The 19,882-nt window shown below is 41.8% G+C and overlaps 1 protein-coding gene across 4 annotated transcripts in view; it reads right to left on the reverse strand.

Moving 5' to 3' along the window:
• Window positions 1-19,882, reverse strand: part of MAPRE2 (microtubule associated protein RP/EB family member 2) — a 153,873-nt gene that overhangs the window by 95,867 nt on the left and 38,124 nt on the right. Inside the window, exon 1 of one of the 4 annotated variants that reach the window (XM_066352966.1) lies at window positions 1,563-1,822. The exons of 2 other annotated variants lie outside the window; for them this stretch is intronic. In XM_066352966.1, coding sequence (XP_066209063.1) covers window positions 1,563-1,681 — 119 coding nt within the window. In that variant the 5' untranslated portion in view covers window positions 1,682-1,822. Of the gene's footprint in view, window positions 1-1,562; window positions 1,823-19,882 lie in introns of those variants that run through there. One more of the 4 variants, XM_066352969.1, reaches the window with a different exon arrangement.

A 19,882-nucleotide genomic window follows, 5' to 3' on the forward strand; every position in this document is an offset into this window, starting at 1 on the left:
TGGCATGTTCATAGAAAAAGGTAGAGAGAGGAGTGAGGGACAGAGGGACCCCAAACTTCCAATCACAAGCTTGGGTCTCCAAAAGGAGAATCCCGGAAGTTGTGAGCCAATTTTTGTTTACATTAAGAAAATGACAAGCACTTGGAATCTGTAAGGATGCCATGTCAACATATTAGCTGGAACCATAATGCATGAGATTTTGGTGACTTCACGGGCACTGCCAAAATTAACTCTAAGTATTTATATAACTATAGGGCAAAGGTTGCTTATCACCTTTTCTTTCTTTCTTTTTTTTTTTTTTTTTTTTTTGAGTTGGCAAATAGTGTTTCTTTGGTCAAAGACAGAGGAAGTGGGATACTTTGGGTCCTATTTTATAAACATTTAAACACAGAGAATATTCTACCTATAATACTATCTGAATGTTTAGATGAAGGCATAAAAAGAGTTATTTCCTGTTGCTCACTAGCTGAGAGGATGCACTTTAGAGGTATGTGCGCTCGGCTTCAAAGCAAAAGCATTGTTAGTGGTTATCAAGGTAACGTTTAAAAATAACTACCCCAGTACAAAAGAACTTCAGAGGAAATATGAGTGAAGCTATCAGTCTCCCTTCAAGTCTGGCCTTGAGCTGCATTAGACTCTAGCTGCATTCTCCATTACATTGTTATGCTTATCAAACAATGCAAACAATTTTAATGAGCTTATCTACTAGAACATATTGCCAGATATGCTAATATAAAAAAAATGATGCCAGCCACGCAGGATGACTCATTAATCAAAAGGCTCACAATACAATGACCAAGATCAGCCCCATCCTCAAATCAGACCTCAGCAAAATACCAACCAGGAATTACCTTCCTACTGTAAATAAAAAGGGCGGGCTCTCCCACCCATGCGGAGGCCATAAACTCCTAAGAAAATGCATCGCAGCACCCATTTTTTTTTTTCCAGGTCTGTTGCAGTCCAGTCTCTTTCTAATAAACCTTGGGTTCTATGAAGAAAATTTTGGTGAATGCCTGACTCCGTGACCTCTGCTGTCAATCCTTGCACCAATCAGCGAGCAGAATTCTTACAAAGCTCCATCAATCTGGCGGTTTTAACATCACAGACTGCAGCTTAATCTAGAGGATTCCATCTTTCCTGCACACACACACACACCAGGGCAAGCGCAAACATTTCCCTCGCCATCCTCCTGTCGTCCGCCTTTAGACACAGCCTACCTCATGGTTCCTTTAATATCTAAAAGGGAAGGAGAAAAGGAAGTGCTACAGCCTGTCTCCCTTTGGAGAAGGGGGAAAATTGCTTGCATTTTTATCAATGTGGAAGGAAAGAGATGGAGGGAGACCCCTTGCAGGCAGCAACCCTATTCACAAAATGCTTTCCATCTGCAATCGTGAAGCCTCAATGCATGTCCAACATGACACATGGAAACGGGTAGCAAAGGACCAGAACTGCCCTTACAAACGCACGCCTGCAGCCCGGTCCGGCAGGGTCTGCTTCATTATATAACGGGCGGATTTCCGCGCGCCCCCGCCCAGCGGCGCTCCGGGTGCCAGACCCATTACCTGTAGGAACGCTCGCCGCGCACGGTGTGCTTCCGGAAAGGAATGATGGTCCCGTTATCCTGGATGATGTCGTTGTTGTTCTCGCCATTTGGGGACAGGGTTTGGGTCGGCCCAGGCATTGGCGCACTCCCGAGGAAGGGCACGAACCGCTGTGGGCTGGCTGGGGAGCAAGGTGGCTGGCTCTCGCCTTCCCGCTCGCCTGCTCCTCACGCAGACCTCGCCTGCCGCCTGCGCCCGAGCTCCCTTCTCTCAGCTCAGGCTCCCGCCCCGCCCTCCTGCGTCCCGCCCTCCCGGCTGCTGACGTCAAAGCGCCGGCAGCAGCACCCTGGTCACGTGGCCCGTCCCGTCACCATAGCAACTCGCTAACTCATCACCTCGCTTCAATTCGCACAGGGCCGCGGCATGACCACGCCAGCAGCCGGCAGCTCCGGGCAGGCACCCGGGCGGGCCTGCATCTGGCATGTAAAATCCCAGGCCGCCCCCAGCCCCCCTCGCAGATTTGCCTGGTCTCAAAACCAGCTCTTCCTCTAACCATTTCCTTTCCGACCCGTGCTCCAACTGCAGCTGTGTACACAAAAGAGCGATTCAGGCAGAGGGGTGTGGGAGACCCTTTAACTCCTTCAATACCAAGTTCTCATGCCATTAAAATTAAACTCGGTCTGGTTTCAGAAAAAAATGGACGACCTGGTGGCCTGCTTCTAGGAACTGTATCAGACTAAGGGTTTAGAATTTCCAGATTCATCCCTCATTCTCTAAACAGAAGCAACCTCCTCCCCAAAATAAGCCCCAAACCTGAAAACCTAAGAGGAAGCTATTATTTCCTTCTAATCAATATACCCTTTACTTTAATAAAGTGAAGATTAAAGTATGCAAATTAAGAGATTTTCTGCACAAAAGAATTCCCCAAGAAGGGTTTGTAAAAAAGATAAACACCATTTTAAAACATCATATTTACCTAAGATCCCCTATTTCAAATTCTTATACTGCCTTCTAATAGATAATTAACACTTTGTCATTTATTTTATTTCTATTTGAATTAAGTGCACACCCAATTTAGGATTTGGAAGCTCTCATCATTCAAGCTGTTCTATATCATTGTAATGCAGTTTTCAAATACACTGGCTATGAGACAGGTACTATTATTATCCCTATTTTAGAAACCAGTAAACTAGTGAGGTTAAGTATCTTGCTCAATCAAGGTCACACAGCTAGAAAGGAGTGAACTGGAACTTCAAAATAACATGCTTTTATCAATGTGATTAGACAGGAGTGATCTATATTTAATGTGAGCTCATAAATATTGTAGATTAAGGTGAGAATCAAGTACTTTATGTACATTCTCAACATGACCAGCTGTGACTAGATGTGCTATTACTGTGCAAGTTCTATGGATTAGGTTATAAACTCTGAACAGACCCCAGATAGGTCCACTGTTCTCCTCCAGGAAGGAGAAGAGGTTATCTGAAGGATTCTCTGGCTATCAAAAGTAGTCTCTGACCTTTTGTCCGGTGGGCAGGGAAGAAAAATTGGGGTGTAAAAGACAGTATAAATATATGTAGCAGAAAGTGCTATATATGGCTCACCTGTTCACATCATTGTATGGTCATCAGTTTTATTTTGTGACACAGATATAATAAAAACAAGTAAAAACTTAGTTATTTCTGACAGTTCTCCAGTATATTTTCCTGGTAATAAGTTATTTCTGGCATCAAGCTACTAAAATTAGAATCAAATGGTTTACAACCCAGATGGTAATGATATTTCCAAACAAGGGGCATTACCTGCCCCCTATATATTCTTTTCTTGGGCTACATTTTAATAATTTTATTTTATGCTTCTGTAGTTAATTCACATTATACAGGTTGATTTTTTGATATCTTAGCTTACATGAGAATTTTTTATTATGTAATAAAGATCCAATTCTGACCTAAACTTAATATCTAAGTAAGAGAGATGCACACAAGCCTCACATCACATGATGAGCTATAAGGGGCTTGAGATGTAGTCATTGGTATAAAGTTCTACTTCCTCTTACTATTTCTGTCATTGGACCCACGGTTGTCAATTTCCTTACTACTTTATTCCCTTTCCCCAAAGCTTCCCCTTTCTTTGGAAACAGCCTGAAGCTGAAAGGTATGGTTTACAAATCAAGTACTTAATATTTACAGAAAATGCCCTCTCATGTTGTGTTCTTTATTATAGCTTACTTTTCCATAATCCCATATGTTAGTAATAGGTTGGACATTATTGGTGTTATCATAGAGACTAAATTTGTCAGAATTTGAATGGCATGGCTTATTGATTATACCAAATAATTTATGGAGCGAATACTGCCATTATTTCTAGGCTGCTTGTTAAGGAGAAGACTATGGCCAAGAAGTTGGAGTGATGGACTAAAAGGGAAAGGGTAGTGAGTCAGCTGAAGGAGGTACCTAAGAACCCTTGTCAATCTTCCTCTAGAACTGCTCCAAGCTATGTTGCTATAAAGGGACCCAGAGAGCTCGAGATCTATGATTATCCTCCAAGATGCAGGGGTAACAGGAGTAATAATTTGAAAATATTAAATAGATGTATTTTCATTTCTCTTCTTTTTTTTTTTTTTTTTTTTTTTTGTATTTTTCTGCAGCTAGAAACGGGGAGAGACAGTCAGACAGACTCCCGCATGCGCCCGACCGGGATCCACCCGGCATGACGCTCTGCCCACCAGGGGGCGATGCTCTGCCCCTCCGGGGCGTCACTCTGCCGCGACCAGAGCCACTCTAGCGCCTGGGGCAGAGGCCAAGGAGCCATCCCCAGCGCCCGGGCCTTCTTTGCTCCAATGGAGCCTTGGCTGCGGGAGGGGAAGAGAGAGACAGGGAGGAAGGAGGGGGGGGTGGAGAGGCAAATGGGCGCCTCTCCCATGTGCCCTGGCCGGGAATCGAACCCGGGTGCCCCACACTCCAGGCCGACGCTCTACCGCTGAGCCAACCAGCCAGGGCCCATTTCTCTTCTTAAAAATCAGGTGATCTGGAAGCCATTCCCCAGTTTAGTCTTAGGGAGAAGGGGGGGGGGGCAAATTCCACTTTGGGAAGGAGGATGCTAGGATATAGGGAATTTTATGAACTTGGGCATGGACATATTTCAGTGAGAGCATTCAAAAAGGCATGTCTGTAGCTGGATGGTTGAATTATAACAGTCTTGGTATAGTGAAAATGAAAGTTGATAAATACTAGTCAAAGGCATTCACAGCTTTCACACCACCTTAGATGGGGGCTTCATTAGATTGTTATTACCTCCAAATGCAGACAGCAGATTCCACTTAGCTGTCACCATTGCTGTCCAGGGAAAACTAATTTCTGTCATGTGTATGTCCTAGGATATTTTCCAGTAGGAATGGCAGGAACAGTTTATCAATCAATGACTTAAAATACTCTTCACACTCAAAATGATAGCAGTGAATAAATATGGGACTGGTCAGCCAGGGGCACTGGCCCTGAAGTCACATTGGTAGTAGAGAAATGTATTTGAGCATGGTCCTCGCTCACTACCTTAACCCTGAGGCATAGAAGATTTGACTAGTTCTCTCTTCAGATTGAGTGAAAATTGTATAATATATATATGTCCCCTGGCTTTTAGTAATAGCATCTTATTTAAGAAAAACGAGTAAATGATGTTTTCTCCCTGATGTCGAAACCCTCTTCAAAGCCAACCTAAACAGGTGTGCTCCTCTAGGATTGACTTTTTTAAAAAAAAATTTTTTAATTAATTTTAGAGAGGAGAGGGAGAGACAGAGGGAGATAGAGAGAGAGAGGAGAGACAGAGAGAGAGAAGGGGGAGGAGCTGGAAGCATCAACTCCCATATGTGCCTTGACCAGGCAAACCCAGGGTTTTGAACCAGCGACCTCAGCATTCCCAGGTCTACGCTTTATCCACTGCGCCACCACAGGTCAGGCTAGGATTGACTTTTTTTTTTTTTTTTTCTGAAGCTGGAAACAGGGAGAGACAGTCAGACAGACTCCCGCATGCGCCCGACCGGGATCCACCCAGCTCGCCCACCATGGGGCGATGTTCTGCCCATCCTGGGCATCGCCATGTTGTGACCAGAGCCACTCTAGCGCCTGAGGCAGAGGCCACAGAGCCATCCCCAGCGCCCGGGCCATCTTTGCTCCAATGGAGCCTTGGCTGCGGGAGGGGAAGAGAGAGACAGAGAGGAAGGAGGGGAGGAAGGGTGGAGAAGCAAATGGGCGCTTCTCCTGTGTGCCCTGGCTGGAAATCGAACCCGGGTCCTCCACACGCTAGGCCGACGCTCTACCGCTGAGCCAACCGGCCAGGGCCTAGGATTGACTTTTGAGAGTACTTGTCTTTGCAGATTTATCAGCTGCATTTGTAGCTATGCCGACATCCACACAAGGCAGCATACTGCGAGCCTCCTCCCCATGTGCTAGTAAAACAGCAAGGTTTCCATCATATCAAAACACAGAACATACTATTGCATGAGATCTCTCTGTGTTGGGGTTTATTTTTGAATTTTCTTTTTCTTGGATTTTCTCAAGCTTGGGCTTAATTTTGTGGAATAAGTCACAGAACATGATGGAAATGCAATCTAAAAACACAGAGCATTATGATTTCTGTAATCGTTCAATAAAACCCGTGCAATGTCAAGTTTCAGTCTATTAAATAGAAATGTGCTTTTGAATTATACCATCTGGTTAAATTTAAGAGCTTTAAATATGTTTTCCATAAAAATACAATGTGATAAATGTTATAATTGAAGAATGTATTAAGTAGCGCAGGCATACAGAAAAGAAAGTGATCGTGTCTAGGGAAATAGAAAAAGCTTCACTAAGGCAGTTATATTCATTTGTATTAGGGCTTGAATTCATGAATGAATTGAATGAATTGAATGAAATATTTCATTCAACAAATATTTATTGAGCACTTACTATGTGCTAGGAAAAATTCTAGGCATTGAAAGTATAGAAATTAACAAAATATAAATTCCCTGCCTTCATGGAACTTACACTTGAGTGCATGAGTATGCGTGTTGTGAAATAGAGGGGTAACTTGGGAGGTGAGGTGAGAAAGGTCACATAGGGCTTTGAACAGCCATTGTAAAGACTTTGGCTTATAACTAGTTAGAAACCATTAATCTGTAGTAGTGTTAGCCGTATTGGCATAGGTGTGGAATTCTAGTAATAATGACAACAATAATAGAAATAGCAATACCTAATATTTATTGTGTATTTTTTAATGGGCCAGATACTATGCTTTAATTGAGTAGGTATTTTAATCCTCACAGAAACGTATGAGGAAGGGCTGATTTTAAATCCCATTTGTCAGAGCCTGACCAGGTGGTGGCGCAGTGGATAGAGCATCAGACTGGGATGCAGAGGACCCAGGTTCGAGGCCCCAAGGTTGCCAGCTTGAGCGTGGGCTCACCTGGTTTGAGCAAAGCTCACCAGCTTGAATCCAAGGTTGCTGGCTTGAGCAAGGGATCACTCGGTCTGCTGAAGGCCCGTGGTCAAGGCACATATGAGAAAGCAATCAATGAACTATTTACTTAGGTGTCACAACGAAATACTGATGATTGATGCTTCTCATCTCTCTTCGTTCCTGTCTGTCTGTCCTTATCTATCCCTCTCTCTGACACTCTCTCTGTCTCTGTAAAAATATAAATAAATAAATAAATAAATAAATAAATAAAATCCCATTTGTCAGAGGAGGTAACGAGTGAAATAACTTCGCATGATCACTGGGCATGAACATACCTGCCAAGCTCAAAGCTGTCATTCTCATTCATTAACAACCTACCTGCCTCCCACTAGGGTCTGGCTAAACCTGGATGAAAGAATGCAGAATCTGGGGTTGGGGAGGGAGTAGCAGGGATGAGATAGCAGAAGGACGCAGAGGCAAGAGAACGGAGATTGCTGCCCTGAAGGCAATTCCGTCTAGGGAGCAAGGACAGAAAGCCAGGGAAGGGCTGGAAAACCAGGGAAAGGCTGCAGGCAGAGGCAACGAAGAGGGGATGGGAGACTACAGGGAGCAGTATTCATGGAAGCGACTAGCAGGGGGAGGATAGCAGTTGTGCATTACAGTCAAGAAAGAGGAAGTTAGAGGGAGGCAGAGATACCTGGATTTGGGCTTAGCAGTATATGTTATTATTAGAGAAAAATAGTTCTCTTACCCTTATTTATAGTGATTAACTATTTTCTTTTTCTGAGTAAGCCTTAACTATCAATGTCCCTTTCCTCTGATATCTCTTGGAGGGGGAAGAGACCACAGGCATTTTTCTTGGTATTTGTTTTCAAAGCTAAAATCTGCTTTCATTTTCACTATACCAAGACCGTTATAATTCAACCATCCAGCTACAGACATGCCTTTTTGAATGCTTGCACTGAAATGTGTCCATGCCCAAGGTCATAAAATTCCTTTATTTCCTTCCCTTATCTCATTCCCATGTTTAAATACAACACAGCTTGTTTAACTGATGAGGCAGGACAACTAAAAGAGGTAAAAAGGCATCGTGGGCTCAATAGGGTGGCAAGGAAATGAAAAAACTCTAGGTCCTATTGACAAATAATCTTCTAGAAGGCTCAGGAGCTTTTGAGCAATGATTTCTTTAGGGCTCTCAAAAATCAGCCAACCCACTGGACTTCATTTCTGACATTGATAGTAAGAAGTCCTAATTGAGAGAAGAGACGCCTAGATAGAAATACAAAGCCAATGGAGGAGCAGTGGGGACAACTCGGGTACCTGTGGCCTCCAGAGTTTCAGAGTCACTGAGAGGCCAGGCCACCAGTGGCAACTAGGGACACCGGGAGGGAGGGAGGGTCTTCCTGAGCCTGGGGCTTCTCTGTTGAGTCTGTTGTGCATGGCAGCGGAGCTATGGCTCACCGATGGCTCCTCAACAGCATGTCACGGGAACATGAGGCCGGCAGCTGGGAAGCAGTGTGAGTAATGGAAGAGAAATTCACCAATTTCTGACCTCATCCAAATAAAATTTCAAAAAAAAAAAAAAAAATTAAAGAAGCTTACTTCATTAAAAAGAATGCAAACGGAAATTATGAAGTAAGACAAAGTTTCCATTAGAAATGTTTTAATTAGTGCTTATATTTTGTTTACTCAGAGCTTACAAAAAAAGAGCTTATAATGTCAAGTATCTTCATGATCTCAATTCACACTCACTGAATATCTATAGACATGAACCCAAGGGATCCAACTATGGGGTATAACCCATGAAAACAAAGTGTCACCTTTAAGTGGCTTCTATTTAATTTCTATATGAAGGAATAAGACCTCCAGGAAATCCAAAGGGATGTTAGTCTTAAAATACTGTATAGGAGCCACAATGAGTTAATAGCTAACACAGCAAGATTAATCCTTGGGATTAACTCCACTGCACAACCTGCCTTTCATACTCTCCCCCAAACTCCCAATTTCAGTCTCTGCAGGGTGAATGCTATCAGCATTCAATGATGCAATGGAATCATTATAAATGAGAAGTAATGACATGTAGTACAATGTGTATAAATTTTTATTATTTTGTCTTCCCCTCCTTCTTCTGGGAAATATTCATTCAAACCTGTGATTCAAGCAGAGCTTGACAATGATAATATTCTACCCTCCTGGCATTAAGGGGTGGTTCAGAGTTAGGCTTGTGCCCCAAGCCAGGCTGTTTAGAATATTTCTCTAAATTTAAAAAAATTAGAGCTTCAATGTATGAGAGAGAGAGAGAGAGAGAGAGAGAGAGAGAGAGAGTGTGTGTGTGTGTGTATGAATGTGTATATGTTTGTGGAGTGGGGAGATGGTATCTTCCTTATTAAAGACAACAGTTTAAGATTAAGAAAGTACAGTATAAATTGCTAGACAAGAAAAAGGCATCTAATCCAGAAAGGAAGAAATAAAACTGTCAGTATTTGCATATAATACGATATTTTATATAAAACCCCCCAAATACTCCACCAAAAAGCTGTTAGAACTAATAAATTCAGTAAAGTTGAAGGAGACAAAATCAATATAAAAAATCTGTTGCACTTCTATGCACTAATGATGAACTATCAAAAATAAATCAAGAAATAAATCCAACTATAGTTGCATCAAAAAGAATAAAATATCTAGAAATAAATGTAACCGAGGAGATGAAAGACATATATATTGAAAGCTATAGGGATTGGTAAAATATATTGAAGAAGACATAAATAAATAGATAGATAATCCATGCTCATGGATTGGAAGAATTAATATTGTTAAAATGTCCATACTGCCCAAAGCAATCTACAGATGCAATGCAATCTCTATCAAAATGCCAATGGTATTTTTCACAGAAATAACCCTAGGCCCTGGCCGGTTGGCTCAGCGGTAGAGTGTCGGCCTGGTGTGCGGGGGACCCGGGTTCGATTCCCGGCCAGGGCACATAGGAGAAGCGCCCATTTGCTTCTCCACCCCCCCTCCTTCCTCTCTGTCTCTCTCTTCCCCTCCCGCAGCCAAGGCTCCATTGGAGCAAAGATAGCCCGGGCGTTGGGGATGGCTCCTTGGCCTCTGCCCCAGGCGCTAGAGTGGCTCTGGTTGCGGCAGAGCGACCCCCCCCCCCCCGAGGGGCAGAGCATCGCCCCCTGGTGGGCAGAGCATCGCCCCTGGTGGGCGTGCCAGGTGGATCCCGGTTGGGCGCATGCGGGAGTCTGTCTGACTGTCTCTCCCCGTTTCCAGCTTCAAGAAAAAGAAAAAAAAAGAAAAAAAAAAAGAAATAACCCTAAAATTTGTCTTAAACCACAAAAGACCCCAAATAACCAAAGCAACCTTGAGAAAGAACAAAGTGGAGGCATCAATATTCCTAATTTCAAACTATATTACAAAACTATACTAATCAAGACAGTATGGCATTGACATAAAAGCAGACTATAGAGCCTGGCCTGTTGTGGTACAGTGGATAGAGCATCGACCTGGAAAGCTGCAGTTGCTGGTTTGAAACCCTGGGCTTGCCTGGTCAAGGCACATATGACAAGCAAACAATGGACAACTATGAATTTATACTTCTCATTTTGCCCCCTTTTTCTGTAAAAGCAATAAAATCTTTTTAAAAACCTCAGAGACCAATAGAATGCCCAGAAATAAGCCTACACATATATGCTTAATTAATTTATAACAAAGGAGCCAAGAATACACAATGAGGAAAGGACAGTGTCTTCAATAAATGGTGTTAGGAAAACTGAACAGCCACATGCAAAAGAATGAAGCTGGATCACTATCTTATACCACACATAAAATTAACGCAAAATGGGTTGAAGAATTGAGTGTAAGACTCAAACCATAAAACTCCTAGAAGAAAACATAGGCAGTAAGCTTCTTGACATTGGTTTTGGCAATGATTTTTTGGGTCACACAAAAAGCAAAGGCAATAAAAGTGTAAATAAACAAGTGGGACTGCATTAAACTACAAAGCTTCTGAACAGCAAAGGAAATCAACAAAATGAAAGGCAATATACCAAGTGGAAAAATATTTGCAATTGTATCTAACAAAAGTGAAATATCTAAAGTATATAAAGAACTCATACAACTCAATAACAAAAGAGCAAACAGCTTGATTAAGAAATAGGCAGAGCATCTGAATAGACATTTTTCCAAAGAAGACATACAGATGGCCAACACGTACTTGAAAAGGTGTTCAACATCACTAATCTTCAGGAAAATGCAACTTAAAGCCACAATGAGATACTACTTTTACCAACTAGAATAGCTGTTATAAAAAAGACAAGAAATAAGTGTTGGCCAGGATGTAGAGAAAGGGAACACTTGTGCATTACTAATGAGAATGTAAATTGGTGCAGGCACTATGGTAAACAGTATGGAGATTTCTCAAAAATTAAAAATAGATCTACCATATTATCTATTGATTCCACTTCCAGAAATTTATCCAAGGGAAACAAAACCACTAACATATATGAATGAAAAGTTATATAAATCCTTATGTCCACTGCAGCATTATTTACAATAGCCAAGACACAGAAACAATCTGAATGTCCATCAATAGATGAATGGATAAAAAAATGTGGTATACATACACAAGGGAATATTCAACTATTAAAAAGAAGGAAAGGTCGCCATTTACAACAACATGGATTAACCTTGAGGACATTATGCTAAGTGAAATAAATCAGTCAGAGAAAGAAAAATGACATATCTCATGTTGAATGTAAAAGCAAACGCATAAATACGGAGAATAGATTGTTGGTTGACAGAGGTGAGGATGAGAGGTGAGTGAAATGAGTGAAGGGGTGGAGTCAAAAGGTACAAACTTCCAATTATAAAATAAATAAGATATGGGGGTGTAATATATGCAGTGGTTTTTCAACTTCCGGTCCGCAATTTAATTGTCATACATCAGTGTGGTTAGCTCTTTCACGGACCAGAATGACATTTTTGGCAGACCAGTGGTTGAAAACCACTGATACACAGTATGGTGACTATAATCAATAAGACTGTATTGTATTTTGAAAGTTGCTAAAAGATCTTAATTCTCATTACAAGAAAAAAATTATAACTGTGTAGTGATGAATGTTAATTAGATTCATTGTGATCATGTTGCATATACAAATATTTAATCATTATGTCATACACATAAAACTAATACAATGTTATGTCAATTATATCTCAGTTTAAAAATATAATATAAATTGTATATTTACTATAATTTGAACAGAAGAGTAGAAGTGGAAAGAGGTCATGGTCTAGGTTAATATAGGCTAGAATTTGAAGCCAGATCCTGATACTCATGAGTTGAGTGACCTTGGCCAATTGCTGCTCCTTGCCTCAGCTTCTTCTTCCAGAAATTGGGCATAGAAAGACTTACAAGGTAACATTTTAAGATGTAAAACAATATTCCCCTTTTATCCACTGGGCCCATCATTTTCCATACTCTTCCTTCTAAAAGTTGGATCTATTTCTCCTCCCCTTGAATCTGGACAGGCCCTGTGAGCAATAGATTTTGGTAAAAAATTATATCATCCAGTTCCTAGCCTTGACCTGACAATGACTGGCAGCTTCTGCCTTGGTCTCTTGGAAGCCAGCTGCCTTGTAAGAGGCATCAGCCACCCTGGGGAAGGACCACCATGCTGTAGGGAGGACAAGCCATGTGGAGAGGCCACAGATGATGTGACCACACGGAGGAAATGATGAGAGAGGGTGAGAGAGACAGTGAACACATAGAATGCCAATGCTCCAAACATGACTGCAGAAGCATCCTCTAGACCCAGTTGCCACTGCTGACAATGACCACGATGTGGATCAGAGACAGACTGCCTAGCCAAGACCTTTCTAAATTTCTGATCCACAAAACCATGAGTTATAACAAAATGGAGTTTTTTTAAGCTAATGATTTTTGGGGTAAGTCTGTTATGCAGTAACTGATAACAGTAACACCTTGTTGGTTCACTATAATGTGTCATTCCAAAACTCAGTAGGTTAAAACAATAGTAATCACTTTACTATCACTATTCTGGAGGCTGACTGGGCTCAACTGATGTGACTGTCACTTACCTCTTATGAAGCTCTAATTAGAAGGTGCCTGATTGCCTGACCTGTGGTGGCGCAGTGGATAAAGCATCGACCTGGAACACTGAGGTTGCCAGTTCGAAACCCTGGGCTTGCCTGGTCAAGGCACATATGGGAGTTGATGCTTCCTGCTCCTCCCCTCTTCTCTCTCTCTTTCTCTCTCTCTCTCTCTCTCCTCTCTAAAATGAACAAATAAAAGAAAAAGTTTAAAAAAAAAAAAAGAAGGTGCCTGATTACTGAGGTCATCTTAATGGCTTCCTCAGTCTCACAACTGGGGGGGGGGTGATGTTGCCTTGGTTGGGACCTCAGCGGGGGCTCTGTCCACACATATCCAGACCCATCCAAAGGGCTGGGTTTCCAGCACAACCATCCCTAAGGGCAGGCAGAGGAGCATGGCAGTTTTAAAATCTAGTCTTAGAAGTAATAGACCATAACTTCGGTCATTCTTTGCAGGTCAAGGCAACCACAAAAGTCCCCCCAGATTCTAGAGGAAGGGATACCAACTTCATCAGCAGGCTAAATGGGAAGACTGTCGATCTCACTAGTGAGGTAGCCATCATTGGAAAATACATTCTTCCTCACACATACCCTGCTTCACCTTCTGACTCCTCATTTCCTCAGCACAGGGTTATTATAGCAGGAATTCAAGAGAAGAAAGGGAATTGATACTCGTGTTATTTCACAACAGACTTTTAAGCCCATGCCAGAGAGAATAACCTGAAAAAGGGCTGTGTACCTCAAAATTCTGATTTTCAAGTATCAAAAGTTAATAATCCTTGAATGACTCAGAACCTAAAGTGCCTGCTATGAGCCAGAAGGTAATGACAAGTTGGAGACTGTTGGGGTAGACACTGGCGAGGGTCCCCAAGAGGGGATCCTGCCTTTCCTTTTAACTTCGGCCTCATCCCAAACTGGTTTGGGAATTTGACAGTAGAGGGAACCTTTTCATTTGATATCTGGAACCTTGAGGGTAGCAAAGCCACACAGAGGTGGACTCACTGCACAGAGCACAGGAATAGGAGGGGCCAGACGCAGATGAAGGGTTTAGTGTGACACCTATTTTTCTGCAGAAGTGGCCAAGTCTTTCTGGGAGGTTGGTGGGACATACCTGACCCTATGTGGTAGTTGCCGGCACAGCAGCAGAAAATCGGCCTCTTCTGCTCACCCAGTGGATCTTTCTGAGGCAGAGTGGCCATGAGAGCAACTCAAAAAACATTGACATTGTTTCAGCCCTGGCCGGTTAGCTCAGTGGTAGAGCGTCGGCCTGGCATACAGGAGTCCCGGGTTCGATTCCAGGCCAGGACACACAGGAGAAGCACCCATCTGCTTCTCCACCCCTCCCCCTCTCCTTCCTCTCTGTCTCTCTCTTCCCCTCCCGCAGCCAAGGCTCCACTGGAGCACAGTTTGCCCGGGAGCTGAGGATGGCTCTGTGGCCTCTGCCTCAGGCACTAGAATGGCTCTGATTGCGGCAGAGCGACGCCCCAGATGGGCAGAGCATTGCCCCCTGGTGGGCATGCCGGGTGGATCCCGGTCGGGCGCATGCGGGAGTCTGTCTGCCTCCCCGTTTCCAACTTCAGAAAAATACAAAAAAGAAACAAAAACAAAAACACCCCCCAAAACAAACAAAAAAACAGTTTCCAGAATAACCTTGTAAAAATGTCGTGCGGTGTCTGCAGTCCCCACTGCATTCTCTCACTTACTGAATAAGAGCAGACCAGAGGCAGAAGCAGAAACGAGGTGGGTGCCGTTGGTTGGGACAATACACAGTGCGTTTAATGAGGAAGGTTCTTCCCTATGGCTCCCTCACTTTCCACAGCCTCTGTTTGGCCTGGACCCAAAGTCAGCACTCAGCTTTGAATCCTCAGAATCGTTGCCCTCCCTCCCCTGTGTCTCTGACTTGGTCACCATACCAGTTCATTTCTCAATACGCCATGTAGCCTTCCTTTCCTCTCCCAGTCCCGGCACACTACGGCAGACACACCCCTCGTGCCTAGTTTACGAGATTCTCCTGCGCATTCTCCTTGCTTCCTGACTCTCTTACTTCCCAATGCTTCGGACATGTCACCATGAGATTGATCTTGCCTCCCTTCTTTTTCAGAAATCTCCAGTAGTTCTCTATCAGGTTCAGTATAAGAATTCCGTGTTTTCCGCCTGACCTGTGGTGGCGCAGTGGGATAAAGCGTCGACCTGGAACACTGAGGTTGCCGGTTCGAAACCCTGGGCTTGCCTGGTCAAGGCACATATGGGAGTTGATGCTTCCTGCTCCTCCCCCTTCTCTCTCTCTCTCTCTGTCTCTCTCTCTCACTCCTCTCTCTCTAAAAAAAAATCAATAAATAAAATATTAAAAAAAAAAAGAAGAAGAAGAAGAAAAAAAAAAGAATTCCGTGTTTTCCATTTGGCATTTAAAGTCTTTTGCAGTCTAATTACCCTTAGAAACCTATCTCCCACCACATGAAGTAAGGGTGGGATTTAACTTGGTTACCTCTTAACCTGCAATGCTAGTTCTGTCTCCTGGTGTCAGCATAAGACGAGACCTCTCTGCATGTAATCAGCAGAGAAAAGAGCCTAAGTGGTCCTATTTTGAATCATTCACATATGTCCTTATAGAAAGAGATTCTTCCATCCAGTTATTGCACTGGGTGTGTTTAGTGAGCCTGCTAGAGCTCTAAGCTACCACTTGAAAATAACTTCAGCTGGCTTTATTATAAAGCTAGGAAGAGGACAGCAACTTAGTCGAATGAATTATGATGTAACTGTAACAGTATCCGAATTGTTCTCTCCATACTGTCCCTGTCCATCCAGGACGAGGAGAGGGAGCCAGGAACATCCAGCCACTGCCATCTCATCTTCACAACTGCTCTGCCTAATCAGATTACATCATTAAAGTCGGGTTCCCTAGGTTTCAGCAAGTTAAATGATCAACTTAAAAAATTCATAGGAGATTACTGCCCAAAAGAAAATAAAGAATCATAGCATCGCTGTGGTTTCCCTTGTCTGGTTAGATTAGAACATTCAAAGTTCCACACTGGGTAAGTGGTGAGGCTGGATGACAAGCTCCCCAAAAGTTTCTCTGGCTGGTCACTTAATTTGAACACAACCTGCTGAACAGCAGCCCTCGCATTCTGCACACAAAACACTCGACTCTGGGTAAAGTAAATCATTCCGTAAGTGGTCTCCTCCCACACTCACCATACTTGAGAAGAGTTCCTGAAGTTTGGACACAGTGCCGTGGAGCAGAGCCAATAAACTTCATAGTGGTTATGAAACAGCTGCAAATCCATGCTTATGACATGCATTATACAAATACAATAAAAAGGCCACATTCAGATCAAGAGAAGAAATATGACTTTGCTGGTGCTAAATCAAGGTGTGAAGCTTAATTTCACTGAAGAAACTTAAGAATAACCCCATAATGTCGTCTAATGATGCTATTCTAAAATGTATAATCAACCTGTATCGCCTTTCCTACTTTATTTCCTTACATCCTCTCCTCCAAGCAAAAGAATCATTTACCTCTGTCCTTTCAATTCATCACTCTAGCCACTCACAGCAAGGAGGGAAAAACCCCAACCACAAACCAACACAGAAAGTCAGTTCTACCTCTCAGTTCCTCTGCACACTATTTTACGATGTCTCTGCAAGAGACAGTGCCCAGAGCGATGAGAGATGTTGCTGTCCCTAATACTGTCTGTAGCAGAAAGAAAGATAATTTACTGAAAAGCTCTTTTTCTGATTCCCCTTGAATATCAATCAGGCAAATGCGAGAGCCAAATTTTCTGCATGATTTTATGCTCAATTATAATTCTCCCCTAAGTGGGAAGTGGAGGTTAAGTGAACTTTTGGATCCTGTTCCACAGATCTTGATAAATTTTATTAAATTTGGCATTCTTGTTTCCATTCGCTAAGGAAAAGCACATTTTATAGTTATCAGTAGATTTGAAATATGTTTATTTGTATAAAATGCTTTGTTCTACTACAATCTGAAAAAGTAGTATTCGTAGTCTAAAGGCTTTCAGCAAATAACTGCAACGGATACTCCATGAGTGAGGGGTGGTGTCAGGGTGTGAATGAAAAGAAGAGGGACCTAGAGAATTCATAATTCGAAAACATTTCTCTAATTCTTCCAGCTTCAAGTTAGAAGTTTAAAAACTTTTGGTAAATAGGATCAAGATGGGAAAATTGCTAAAAGCCCAGCTCATGGGAGCAGAGCAGGATGAGAAGTTCACTGAAAACACAACAAATATTCACAGCCCTGGAACTGAGTGCTTCTAATGCAACAAAAACTGGGCACTCACCTCCTGCCATTAATCATATCACTGAAAGCTATCTGAAGAGCCAGCATACACGGTTAGCTGGAAACATCAACTCTTTGTCTTTATGTAAAAACAAATGTTTTTATATATAAAGGTGTTGGCCAAGACAACTTAATTTCTTCTTTTTTAAAAAAAATTGAGTTTATTGGAATGACACTGATTAATAAAATTATACAGGCTTCAGGTGCACAATTATCTAACACATCTCTGTATACTGTATTGTGTGTTCACCCCCTCACCCCAAGTCTTTGCCCATTACCATTTATCCCCCTATACTCTCTTCTATGTCCACCCAGCAATCACCACACTATCATTCATGTCCATGAGTTTTTCTCCTTTTTTGTCCTTTTTTATTCAGTCCCTCTATCCCCCACATCCCGCTCCTCACCCCTACCCCAACAGCTATCAGCCTGCTCCCTATCTATGAGTCTCTTTATTTTCCTTGTTAGTTTATTTTGTTCATGAGATTCTTTGTATGAGTGAAATCATAAGGAACTTGTCTTTCTCTGACTGGCTTATTTCAGTTAGCATAATGCTCTCCAAGTCCATCCACGCTGTCGCAAAAGGTAACTTCTTTTTACTGTGTCCTACACTGGTTCTTTACTATAATATACATATTTTACCTTTGTGATTAAATAAAAATATTTAGGTTATCACATTCTTATGATGACACATATTTAATCACATTATAAATATCACCTAATAAAATGGCTATATTTTCACTTTTCAACCAGATTGAAGAAATACTACTGGGTAAGAAATATCAAGGTATCAATAAATTTAAAAATAAGTATATTATCTTGGGTATCATTTTGTTAGTAGCTTCAGTTCAGATGTATATGATTTTCATATTATACATCTTTATTCCCCATTTCCCCATCTTAAAATCCATCCTGCTCAAATATCTACTCAACACAAAATCTTATGAATCCTTTTCCAGTTGCCTCTCTCAGCATTCCAGGTCAATGCTTTATCCACTGCGCCACCACAGGTCAGGCCCACAGTTGCCTCTCTCAATTTCTTTTTGTTTCCACCAAATTCACATCACCAGAAATGTAGACAAATGCAGTAACTTCTAAGACTCTGTCTTTTCTGCTCTCCCTTCCTTCCAACCTGTTCTATTTACATGAATAATATATTGTTTGTAATTTATAGAATATGCACATTAAGAATTTGAGGACTATACAATGTATAATATTAAGAGAGTAAACATCTCTCTTACTATTTTCCTTTAAACTAGTCTCGTTTTTCAATGGTTAATGATTTTTTTTAAACTATTTTTTTTTTAATTTTTTTTTTTTTTTTAATTTTTCTGAAGCTGGAAACAGGGAGAGACAGTCAGACAGACTCTTGCATGCGCCCGACCGGGATCCACCCGGCACGCCCACCAGGGGCGACGCTCTGCCCACCAGGGGGCGATGCTCTGCCCATCCTGGGCGTCGCCATGTTGCGACCAGAGCCACTCTAGCGCCTGAGGCAGAGGCCACAGAGCCATCCCCAGCGCCCGGGCCATCTTTGCTCCGATGGAGCCTTGGCTGCGGGAGGGGAAGAGAGAGACAGAGAGGAAAGCGCGGCGGAGGGGTGGAGAAGCAAATGGGCGCTTCTCCTGTGTGCCCTGGCCGGGAATCGAACCCGGGTTAAACTATTTGTTTTTAGTTCTTCTGAGGATACAATTGTATCTCTAAAGATTCAGATATGTTCTATTGATCTATTAACAAAATATAAAAATATAGATCAAAGTAGTATCTATTTTCTACTAAGAAATTCAACATACTTCTATTACCTCTTACCTCTCCTCTCAGTTATTGGTAGTATTTTAAAATTATTCTAGTGGTTATCATTACAACTTTAACATTCTTAAAATTCTATTTATTGACTCATTCCAAGGAATATTACTTATTGACTGTCTATTATATGTTTTTTCTCAAACTTCTCTGCTTTTCATAGCATGGTTTAACCATTATGTCTTCTTTATTCTTTATACGTGTATTTATATATATCATGTTCTATGAGTGTAGTTGAGTCTTCTGTTTTGACTAGATTGCTTCTAAACCTAAAGTCTAGTAAACAGCATTTATGATTATGTAATTTCTTATTCTTTTCAAAATCAAGTGGTATCACCAGCAAAGATCTGGAAACAGCCCAAGTGTCCATCAGTGGACGAGTGGATTAGAAAGCTTTGGTACATATATACTATGGAATACTACTCAGCCATAAGAAATTATGACATTGGATCATTAGCATTGGACATACTAAAGTAATATAATATTCTCATTAAATCCTGCAATCAGAATAATATTCTAATGAAAGCATCAAGGCCAAATGGATTCTCGATGTTCACATGCCATTATTTGTTCAGAAGTATGCTTAATTTTAAGATTAAACTTGAATCTTATATCTAATAGCTGACATCTGTATCTGTATCTCGATATATCAATATAGTTTTTTTCTAGAGCTTTTAACTACTTTTTAGACAGAAGA

This window comes from Saccopteryx leptura, chromosome 11 (assembly GCF_036850995.1).
Source record: "Saccopteryx leptura isolate mSacLep1 chromosome 11, mSacLep1_pri_phased_curated, whole genome shotgun sequence".
Taxonomy (NCBI): Eukaryota; Metazoa; Chordata; class Mammalia; order Chiroptera; family Emballonuridae; genus Saccopteryx; species Saccopteryx leptura.